The following is a 12,000-nucleotide window of genomic DNA, read 5'->3' on the forward strand; positions in this document are numbered from 1 at the left end:
TTTGCGATCGCATGATCGCAGTAACAATGAATAAACTAATGTAATAGTATAATTTTAATTTTGAATCCCATTACGGTTAAATTTTCATTTTCATATAGTTTAATCATGTTTGTTACAAGTACAATAATGAAGTTAATTCATCTAAATTTCATTTAGCGGAAATTTATCACATCCTATCGAGCGTCTTTACCAAGATTCGCCCGTGATATTTATGCGTCTCGGGCGGTCGGACGCACGGTTATTTCAAACAATTACTAATGTAATAGTATAATTTTATTTTTGAATCCCATTACGGTTAAATTTTCAATTTCACATAATTTAATCAAGTAATAGTGCAATTTTTATTTTTGAATCCCATTACGGTTAAATTTTTAATTTCAAATACTTTAATCGTGTCTTAATATTCTAACCAGAAATGCAACTAAAGTTGTTTCTATTTTACAATATATGTATCTTTATTTAACACACACACACACACACGCAATCACGAACATACATGTATAGAAATGCTTCTTTCCCAAGCCAAACAACCCCTCAAAAACATGAACGCGGTCTAAAACTATAATTATTTTAAACTTGTATTGCAGATTCACTTGGAACGTCAACTACTTTTTCTAATTTTCGACCAACTTCACGCTCTTGTTCTTTTTACATTCAGAGTCTTCAGCCAGTTGCAGTGTTTGAAATAACCGTGCGTCCGACCGCCCGAGACGCATAAATATCACGGGCGAATAAATTTCTTGGTAAAGACGCCCGATAGGACGTGATAAAATTTCCGCTAAATGAAATTTAGATGAATCAACTTCATTATTGTACCTGTAACAAAATGGACAGACCTCGTCAATTTAGTACATTTTACTGCATATTCTACCGTATATCAAAATTTCAATAAAATATAATGTACATGTACTAGAAACGAATTAAGTCCATCGTATTTCATTAGAAGATAGATACATGCAGTAATACATGTAAAAATAATTTTTAAAAATGCAGTTATTTTCTCAGGGCTAGTAGGTCTTTGGTAAGGCTAACGACTTTTACAAGCAGTCATCCCTGCATATCTAGCTAATTTTACAGCGAGTTTCAAACACTCCTTGAGGTGGACAGTTGTAAGGTTCAACTTTACTAGAATATATGTATTGTTTACTTGCTGTTCCCCAATACCGGCATTCGTTTGTGAATTTGATCGATTATCTCTTTATTTCTCTCTCGACACCAAATACACGTCAAATTTATGGCGAGGGGGGGGGGGGGGGGGGGCTTCAATGTTTAAGCAACTCCTGCTCATTTTTTCCAGGGGTTCTGGAAATGTTTTCTGCTTAAAGCGTTTAATTATTCAATGTTGTCCGAACTTCGCGAAATTTGTATGATGGGGTAGGAATAAAATTATGAACTCGCCATTTTCAAATCTCCGCCATAAACGCGTTAAATCTCTGAATAAAACTTTCATGAACTGGGGAACTTCCGTCCGATTTCTGCCCGGGTTCTAAAAACGCTTATAAAAGCATTCCCAATATCACCAGCTGTCTCACTTCCCAAAGTTGTGCGCTGCTAAACTTTATACATTAACAGGATAAAACATAATACTAGCCGAAATTTTGCACCGGAAACGAAAGGAAGACTTAACAAAATGAAACGAAGCATGTTCTACTTCGATAATGACTGTTGGTAATATTTATGTGATATATGTAAAGTATTACGTTCTTTATATTCAGTCAATGACCCATGTATACTTTATTCAGACAACTGTTACGTCACAATTGAATGTACACGTAAAAAGACGTTGAGTCGTAGGATTTCCGTACCTGAAAACGATGACGTAAGCAAACCCACGACCTACGTTAAATCCGTCACTGTTAATCGTAGATTTGTTGTTAATTTAGAAGTTCCGCATTGAATTGGCACCGAAAACTAGATTAAAAGTTATATTCGGAAACTATGCTCAATATAACGTTATGACATTTCTGTTAATCATCAACAAGGGAAAAGTTCAAAAGTTGTGTTCAAGTGTTTTGAGAAAATCAGAAATGTGTCTAATTTCATTTCGAATGACTAGGGCACTTGCAGGAAAAGGGATTGGAGCTCTTTAGATTTAATGATTTTTACAATAATAAATACATTGTACCAAAAACCTTACTTTCCTTCGCCAAAAAGAGACTCGCATGGTGGCAGATGTTTGGGGAAATGTAGCACCGTAAATAGGTACTTACAAGACAAAAGGCAATGTATAGGTTTATAAGGTGAAAACTAACAGCAGCAATTTCATAAATCCTACAAGGAATTCAAAATAAGAGTTGGGCAAACACGGAAACTTTATTTGAAACTCCTGTAACATCAACTTATTTGTCATCTTATGTTACATATGAATATGTTGGATTGTAATAACAATTTTAGAAAGATCACATCGAGCTAGTTACATGTACTCAATTACTCCAATGTATAATCAGATGTATCATTAAACAACAAGAAAAGGACAAATTCAAAATGCTTTTTCTCTCATAGTTTTGTTTTATTGATCGTCAAAACACTCTTGGATTAGAACACCAGAAAACATATTATACACTTTACGGTCATGGAGCATTCTTGGTTTGTTGTTAGCGTTCCTAACCCATATTTTGTCATCTTTCTTTAATACCAGCTGCAATGTCTGACCGGAGTGTGGGTGAGTTTTGGCTGCAGCAAACAACGTAGACAATACAGCTTTGTTTTTCATGATATCTAGATGAACGTAGTTAGCTGGATGACTCAGTAAGCTACAGGAGATGGTGTAGATGCCGTTATAGGGGACGGTGAAAACCCCAGTTTTCGGTTGATAGGCTCCTCCCAAATTTGTCAACACGTGATCATACTTTACAACAGCCATAGAAGCTACTGTTATGTCTTTGGACACCAGGGCTGTGAAGGCAACATTTCCATATCCTGTACTATCTGTTAAAACATAATTTATACATCAATACATTGTACATTTTTGTGAATTTATGTTTTCAAATATTTTATGTTTTCGAGAAAATTTGACAACAGCTTTTGATGGGTGACAATTTTCAATATTGCCCACAACAACGACATGCATTATTTATTTGATAACAGACCTAAACAAAACATAAAATGCTAAGTATTCAAACCATAGGTCCTGTTTGTAATGTTTCCTGTAGAAAAGGTAAGGGTTTATTGATTTGTATATATCACAATTTCTTAATTTAGACTTTTTTTTTTACTTTTCTCTCGTTTTTGATGAAATAATTTCGATTTGCTTTGTATTTTTTTTTCAATTTTGCGTATGAGAAAAATTTTATCAAATGTCGGAAGGATCATAGTCCAGTATTTTACATGAAATCATTACGAATGTCGTGATTATATTATGATATGCAATTTTCTTTATATTCCCTGCACTACAAGTTCTGTATGTAAAGTTTTCTTTTAATTTCTTCATATTTCCATTGTAGTGATATCATTGTGAAATTACTTACTGCAACCAAATGCGAATCCCAGTAAACCACAGAAAACAATGTATTTCATCATGTCTTCTTCTGAAAAGTATATTTCAATTCAGTCAGACTTTATACATAGCCACAGCCCAAAAGTTAAAAGTGTTCAATTTGTTCTCTCTCTCTTTCTCTCTCTCTCTCTCTCTCTCTCTCTGTGTGTGTGTGTGTGTGCCTGTGTGTGTGTGTGTGCCTGTGTGTGTGTGTGTGTCTTTGGTTTAATGATAAAACAATATCGGTCAGTCGACATCAATGGAATGAGGTATAGTTCTGCTAAATTCGTGATTATGAACAAAATTATATACCATTTTCCAAACGATGCTAAATCCGTAATTATGAACATAATTGTATATCATATTCCAAACGAGAAAAACATTTGAACGAGTATATATGCTTTTAATTTAAATAGAATTGCAACCATTAAACTTGATTCTATTTTCCCCCGCAAAATACTATTCCTATCGCAAAACTTCATATTTTGAAATTCCTTCCTTCAGATAACTTCGACAGCTAGCGTGAAAGTTTAATTCTACATTTGAACAATTGTTTGGATTCCTAATGATAATGAATACCCCAAATTATCCCCACGGATCCCCTAAATCTAACAAACTTGAATTTGAACTGCATGTAACTTAATATGCTTGTATACTGATACGAAAAGGTGAAGTTAACGAATAGTGATCAGTCTCAAAACTCCAATAAAGAATACTGTTATGGGTCAAAACAAACCCTTTTGATAGCACAGCATAATCTACTAACAAAGACAATCAAACAATTAATTATATTTATTTACAATCATTAATTGAAAGAAATTCGTAACAATAGCAAAATACTAAGTTACAGTAGTTGAACAATAAATATCAAAATCTGTGCCGAAGTGAATCTACACATTCATTCCAAAATCATAGTTTCCAGTTATGAAAATAATCCAAAATTGCCTAAAGTACTTGTCTAATCAGAGCTTTTTCATCATGAAAATTCACTGTGTATTTTTCATAAAAATTAATTTTCTAGTAAAATCTTAAAGGACAATCATGCAACCATTACGTCATCTTTTTACGAAAGAAGTAAACATCAAACTCTAGAATAATCTAGGTCACAGGTATCAATTGAGTGCAAGCAGTACACAGGAAGTAAACATCGAGCTCTAGAACATACTAGGTCACCAGTGTTAATTGAATGCAAGTAGTATACAACAATACAAAATTGAGAGTTGGACAAACACGGACCCCTGGGGATACTAGATGTGGGATCAGGTGCCTAGGAGGAGTGAACATCCCCTGTTGATCGCTTACTCCCGTCTTAAGCCCTATATCTTAATTAGATTAGCGTAACAATCCGCAGTAAAAAGAAACAATGTGTAAAGAGAACGGCCTAAGAATTGGAATGAAACACGTAAGAGTAATGGTGAGATTCTGTTCTTGAGATTAATATAATTTAAAAAATATTTCCCTATGTTTCCCGTGTAAAACTTTTATCCCATATGATGGCCCCACCTCGCCCCTGGACAATGATTTGAACAAACTTGAAGCTACACTATGCAAAGAAGCTTTTATGTAAATTGCAATTGTTTTGGCACAGACGTTCTTAAGAAGATGGTTTTTAAATGGCACATCTATTTTGGACTTTCTGCTCCATAAAGGGGATATGGTCCATCATTTGAACAAATGTGATTCCCCTTACTCAGAGATAAGTTGTATTAAGTATTATTAAATGGCGCAGTAGGTCTGGCGAAGACGAAAATGTGAAAAGATATACATTATCAGAACAACAGTAAAATATAAGTAATCATATGAACTTATCAGTACCAACAGGGCATTCACAGTAATTATCAGTAAATATGACGCTCTCAGTACTTTTTCATCCAGTAGTGTTAGCTCATTAATAAGTATAATGATAGATTTTTCAGTAGATTTTGATATCCACTACCGACGTATAGAACGTATAACTTTCATACCCAGGAGCCAACATTAACAAAACATTTATCAGAAATATTTCTACGTCAAGTGCATTAAATATTGTATCGGGATTATTGTTCTTTCTTATGTTAAGGTCCATTTACAGTCATACTTACCACGAGAGCTTCTCAGTCTTGTAAAGTAAGGTTCCGAATACCCACGTATATATACATGTATACCATCCCGTATCTACATCTGGTGTGAAACTATAGATATATTATCGTGACTTTATTTTATCTATGTGACCCCCGTAAATACACATATGTAATAAAAAACAAACAATTATCAATAATAAAAGAGCAATCAAGCTACACCATAAAATTATCACTTCCTGTTAAAGTTCAGGATACCCAATTTTATTAATCATTTTGTTTAACCATCTGGTACGAAACTACCAAGGCATCATCGATACTGGAATTTATCTAGGCGACTTCAGTGTCAGTCAGAAACTGACCACTAGGAACAGTATTTCCATATTGTTTCAATTATAAGCTAGACAATTTCGGAAATCTTACAAATTCTCATGATGATAACGTGAATATGAAGGATTTTTTCCCCACAATATACCAAGACGTTATTGTAGTTATGGATATTGGTCATACAAATAACAAAATGAATATGATTCTTAATTTGTATCAGGTTTACCTTATGTCAAGAAACAACATAGCTTCATCATATCCGCACAAAACTATACTCTTATCGTTTGAATGTTTCAGAGTATATGAAGATGCCAAACAAATTCGGGCAAAATTCTAGTTCTTTTCGTTGGCAAATTAAAATTCTTACGAATCACACGGTTGATTGTTTGATCTGACATTTGCCAACAAACATAAGAAAACATTCCTAATCATTCCAAGTTCAAGTCTACATTGTGTATGTTCTTCAAATACGTTTCTACTATTGCATCCAAACTTTTAAATTATACTAAAAGAAAGTAAACCCCACACAACCTTTACAGTCCTTAGATAGAGAAAGTCGCGTGCCCTTTTTCCGATTATACCGAGCGAAGAAAGGCTCTAAAGGTAACACGTATGTAAAAAAAAAAAAAAAAGTTGAGAAAATCAGCAAAGGTATAGATATAATCTCTACATATGTTCACTGAAAATTTTGTGATCCATATTATTCTCGTTAAACTAGACACTCGTCTGTCTCAGCAAATCTCCAACGAGCAGAGAGTCTGGTAAAGACACCGATAATAACTGTTACTACTGGTGAGTGCTAATTTTGTTTCGGTTTGATTCTCTCTGACATAAACAGTCAGTTTGATGCTAATTAGTTAATCTTTCATTAGTGACAATAATGGCAAAATCATTACTAAATGTACAATAGAAAGAAATTGCGGTCTTTGTCAGCTGGAAATTGTACTTTCACTTTTGCCTCCTAAATAAGTTTGATAAGACGGTTTTACCATATCCCGTGGGTAGAACAGCAAATAAATCCTTTCCTTTTACAGAAGTTTTTATAACACTCTAGTTGTAAATCCTTAAGCTTAAACGGCAAATTCAATCTATTATAAATTTCTTCGGTAGTCGTTAATTTGACGGTTTGTTGAATCAACCAATGAAATCAAATACGGAAATTTTGGTACGGTAAGCTTCGTTCTGACGTTACAAACGTTATCGCGTGTCTTTACCAGACCCTCTGCTCGTCGGAGATTTACGGAGAAAGCAGAGCGTCTGGTTGCACGAGACTAGATCCATATGGGCGTCGCCATATTGTTTTGTTTGTTATTTGCTTCTACGGTTATTCGTGTTTTAATTTGGAATGCCAAAAATACAAGATTGACGTGCAATTTGTAATAAAACACTTAGTTTGTTAAAAATGAATGGGATAATTATTACTGTTGCAGTGTTGTTTTTTCTAGCCACTCATCAAATAGGAAAAGAGTAAGACGACTAAATAGATGAACGAGTTCACGAGTTTCTTTAAATAAAAATATACACTATATTTACGCTTACGTTTTTACCACTTTGAATTTGTTGGTTAGTTTTGTTTAGTTTTAACTGTATTTTAAATTGCAAACGGGATGTATTGTTGTTAATAATTGTTTGATTTAAAAGACAGAAAAGGGTCGAGGCTAAATGTGACGTCACAATGCACGGTTTACGTTGGCTGCCGTTATATTCCCCGCGTTAAATGAATAGGCGGATCCTTTATCTTTAGATGTTACTGGGGGTTTAGCGTACGTGGAATTTCATAAATAAAATATATTTTAAAATGAATTATGATTTATCGTACTTAACGGAATTATGATTATCACTTGGGACACGCCAATGACCACTGCACGCTTCGTTCGGTCCAACGCTCACACCGTAACATATTAGCCCAATTGGACAATTGGTGATATAAAGATAGTTGGAAACTGGAATCACTTATTCTAAAATGTCCAAGATTTATATACTCTCAATCTTTCAATTAGCCACAGAACTTCATCATCTCTGATAGGATTTTGTTGGAAGATTCTGCCAGATGATGCAATAACAATGAATGGAAAGATCTTCACTCTTTGTCATAATGGATAAAGTGCACATGAGGAATACTAAAAGCTCGTACAGGTATCATTGCCCTGCTTTTCTTTAGAAGAATATTTTTAAAGATTTCCCTACATATTCCTATGCAAATCTTTCATCCCATACCATAGCCCTTTCCTGCTCCTGGGGGCATGATTTAGACAAATTCGGACCTCTCTTATGAAAAGGGTTAAATCAATATCATAATTCCTATAAAGAATACAAAATTAAGAGTAGGACAAACATGTACCCATAGACATACAAGAGATGGGATCAGGTGCCCAGGAGGAGATATAACATCCCCTGTCGACTGGTCACATCCGTCGTGAGATCGATATCTTGAGAAGGTAAGCGGAGCAATCGGTAGTTAAAATAATTTTTTATATTAGAAAGCTTTAACATAAGTTTCGTTTTCTTGTTTTGCCCAGTGATTCTAGAAAAGAATCTTCTATCGACCCCAACCCTTTTTGGCATTTGCTAGATTATCTCCACTTGGAAGAGGATATTACCTTTCATTTGCAAATTTCAACCCCTTCACCTAATAATAGTGAAGGTGAAGATAACGAACAATGAACAATCTCATAACTCCTATAAGCAAAACAAAATAAAGAGTTGGGCAGACAGGGATCAGCCTAGGAGGGATAAGATTCCCCTGTTACTGGTTACACCCCACAGTGACTAATTTAGCCCTCTATTTTGATCAGGTAAACGAAGTAATCCGTTATATTGGTAAATTATCCTGACGTTTGGTTAAAATCTATCCAATGTTTGGGGAGAAAATATGAAATTGGAAAAATTTACAACGCCCAGAGACTACGGATAAAATTTGATAAGAAAAGGTCACTTGCACCTTTGGTTCAGGAGAGCAAAATATAACAGAAAAATGAAAATCTTGCCGTAATCAGGATAAGCAGGGCAGTGGTATTAGAAATTTATTTGTTGTGAAATCTTAGTACAAAGAACCCTCAGTACAAACATGACGAAAATATGTGGAGGTTCTTGTCAATGTAGGGTGCTATGAGCATGGAATAGGGACCTACCCTGAAAAGCATTGAAAAGTGATTACATCATTACCCCCATTAACCTTCGTCATCAAGAAACGTCTGCTTGAAACTCACAATTTCACAAAGACTCTAAAGAATGGACACTTTCTCCATACTTGTACAGATCTAGTAGATTAGACAAAGCAGAGTAAATGATACCAGAAAATCAATTTTGTAATACCTTGTTTTCATTCTTGTTTTTAACCGATTTATTCAGACGTCAGGTTTTCCCTACCCTTAATTTTGTATTCTTTAAGTGATTTATTTGTTTAATTGTACAAAACAAATATAGCATTGATGTATTCCCCCAAATATTCATTATGTGACTGCTGCTCCCTGAATCCTCAATAACCAATCCAATGAATTGTAGAATTGTGGAACATGTTCAATTTCATATAATTTAATCATGTTTGTTACAGGTACAATAATGAAGTTAATTCATCTAAATTTCATTTAGCGGAAATTTATCACATCCTATCGGGAGTCTTTACCACGATTCGCCCATGATATTTATGCGTCTCGGGCGGTCGGACCACGGTTATTTCAAACAATTACTAATGTAATAGTATAATTTTATTTTTGAATCCCATTACGGTTAAATTTTCAATTTCACATAATTTAATCATGTAATGGTATAATTTTATCTTTGAATCCCATTACGGTTAAATTTCTAATTTCAAATACTTTAATCATGTCTTAATATTCTAACCAGAAATGCAACTAAAGTTGTTTCTATTTTACAATATATGTTTCTTTATTTAACACACACACACACACACACACACACACACACATACATACATACATACATATATGTACATACATATATATATATATACAACGGGTTTGAACAAAAGTTCTTAAAACTTACGAAATTTTCACCCAAGAATTGTCATAAAACATATGCATAGACAAAATAAATTGCTAAGATATATCAATAAATTCCATTCGTCGTTTTCTTGTTGAAAATTTTAATGTAAAGGAATAATATCTATTATTATATACTTTCAATTTCATCTCTTCTTTTTTCTTTAAAAGTCTGCGGGCATATATCACACGATATATGCCCGGAAACATTCCGGCCTGCAAACATTACGTCACAATCAAATTTCTACGCCGTTAATTTTGAAATTTTTCGTGTTTTTCATCTTTTACTCAGTTAAACCGATAAAGTTATTGTTAAAAATAAAATTATTGTTAGTTTCTAAATGAAATTGAAAGTATATAATAAAAAGGTTATAGACTTTGTATGGGAAATATGACGACCTCGTTTTTTTGTCGCGAACGGACCTCGCAAGCTCGGTCCGTCTACGCGCCAAAAAACTCAGTCGTCATATTTTCCCATACAAAGTCCTATAAGTCCTATAAGTACATGTAAGGCAAATGCGTCATTGATTGGTATATATATATATATATATATATATATATATATATATATATATATATATATATGTATGTGTGTGTGTGTGTGTGTGTGTGTGTGTGTGTGTGTGTGTGTGTATAAGGTAAGAAACGAAGTTAAGTAATAACAAGTTGCTTCACAATAAGCTGATAGGCGCGAAATGCGATTGTTGCATATGACGTTACGGCATCACGTGATCCGTTTTCTCATAAGCAAAAATTTTGAAGTCAGGATGTCGATTTAAGTGGATTGAAATGTTAATCTAAATCTAAAATTTTGCATTAAAAATTGAGTGATTGTTTGTTTTATATGTATTGCGATAAAAACCTACTTCAGTTTCTAAATAATCTACGAACGTGGGACATGTCCTATAAGGCAGTTGTGTTGATTAGATAAGGCGCTCTATAAACGTACAATAATAATAACAAATATCACATCATCACTACGACATATTACATGTATAAGCCATAGGAATGTTAATCTTGATTAGGATTATCGAGAAATATGTAGGTTTGTAAATTTATTCTATCTTTCATTCCTTTCAAAAATTACTTTTTTGGTGATTTTCATTTCCTTTTTCGTTCATTCTGTGTTCGTTTTTCTTTGTTTTATATGAAATGTGGTCTACGTTTTTTGTGCCACCACCTCATCATAGGAAGGTGGTGGACCTGCCACAGAATTTGGCCTCCACTGTTCAGGAGTATCGGGAGATGTTAATTGATCGGACATATTGTTCGCCTGTGATGTACTATAACTATCCCTGTAGTTTGGTGAAAGTCGTCTTCTTTGTTCTTGTTCCTCTGACTGATCAGCTACAAAAAAGTGGAACGCATATAGTATGATATTGAATGAATTGTAGAAATCCAATACGGCTATACTGTATATCATCAGCAAAAGTGTGATACTTACATCTTTTTTTTCCATTATGTAATATAGGAGTAAGCATTATTTTTGGAAACAAAAATGGATTTCAGATATGTTGGCTTACCGGTGTTGTAGTGATGATGGTGATTTATGGTGACGTATGGTCGATCGTTCGGGTCATAAACAACCTCTTCTTGTCTTTGTTCCTGCCTACGCTTTTGTACATACTTCCTGTAGCAGAATGTAGCCACGAAGACAGAGAAGACACCTCCAAACACCAAGGAAGCTATCAAGTAGGATAAATCTGTGGACTCGAGGTCTGTAATGAACACAGTTTGTAGTTTAGAGTTCACTGATACCGCAAAGTTTTAGTAGTGATGAACTGGTTCACGGTAACTTTCGCGATCGAGATTAATTAAAACATAGAAGAAATATTTAAGAACTGGCTTGCGGCAAGAAATATTTACGATGATGAGGTTCTTGTGAAAAATTTTTGCATGCGATTAAACGTTGGTTTACAGTACATTAACAAAACCACTCCTTTCTGGCATGTGTAGAGGTTTTAATTCTTTTATTACAAGACTTTAAAATGCATACAGGAGACTTGAATATTAAGTTTTCTTATCAATAACAATGTAATCAAAATTTGGAAAAAATCTTTCCCGTTTACATTTTTGTGTCCAAAAGTTGCAGTTTACTCGTAATGCTTACGAAATCATAATAACTCATTACAATGTACCG

At 34.0% G+C, this 12,000-nt stretch overlaps 1 protein-coding gene across 1 annotated transcript; it reads right to left on the bottom strand.

The window, feature by feature from the left end:
• Positions 1 to 2,485: 2,485 nt before the first annotated feature.
• On the bottom strand, positions 2,486 to 11,015 carry LOC130046523 (complement C1q-like protein 3). Its single transcript, XM_056153985.1, has 3 exons — positions 10,948 to 11,015; positions 3,468 to 3,527; positions 2,486 to 2,928 (listed from the first exon to the last, which is right to left on the bottom strand). Exons 1-3 carry the CDS (start codon positions 10,979 to 10,981, stop codon positions 2,510 to 2,512), a joined length of 513 nt encoding a protein of 170 aa, XP_056009960.1. The 5' UTR covers positions 10,982 to 11,015; the 3' UTR covers positions 2,486 to 2,509.
• Positions 11,016 to 12,000: the final 985 nt, after the last annotated feature.

Source organism: Ostrea edulis, chromosome 2 (genome assembly GCF_947568905.1).
Source record: "Ostrea edulis chromosome 2, xbOstEdul1.1, whole genome shotgun sequence".
Lineage (NCBI taxonomy): Eukaryota > Metazoa > Mollusca > Bivalvia > Ostreida > Ostreidae > Ostrea > Ostrea edulis.

Bases quoted from the DNA above. Each gene is read 5' to 3' on its own strand.
- LOC130046523 (XM_056153985.1), bottom strand. From the start codon at position 10,981: ATGAACGAAAAAGGAAATGAAAATCACCAAAAAA. The intron at 3,528-10,947 runs GTAATTTTTGAA...TATACTTTTCAG, and splicing joins AAATGAAAATCACCAAAAAA to AAGAAGACATGATGAAATAC. The intron at 2,929-3,467 runs GTAAGTAATTTC...ATGTTTTAACAG, and splicing joins GGGATTCGCATTTGGTTGCA to ATAGTACAGGATATGGAAAT.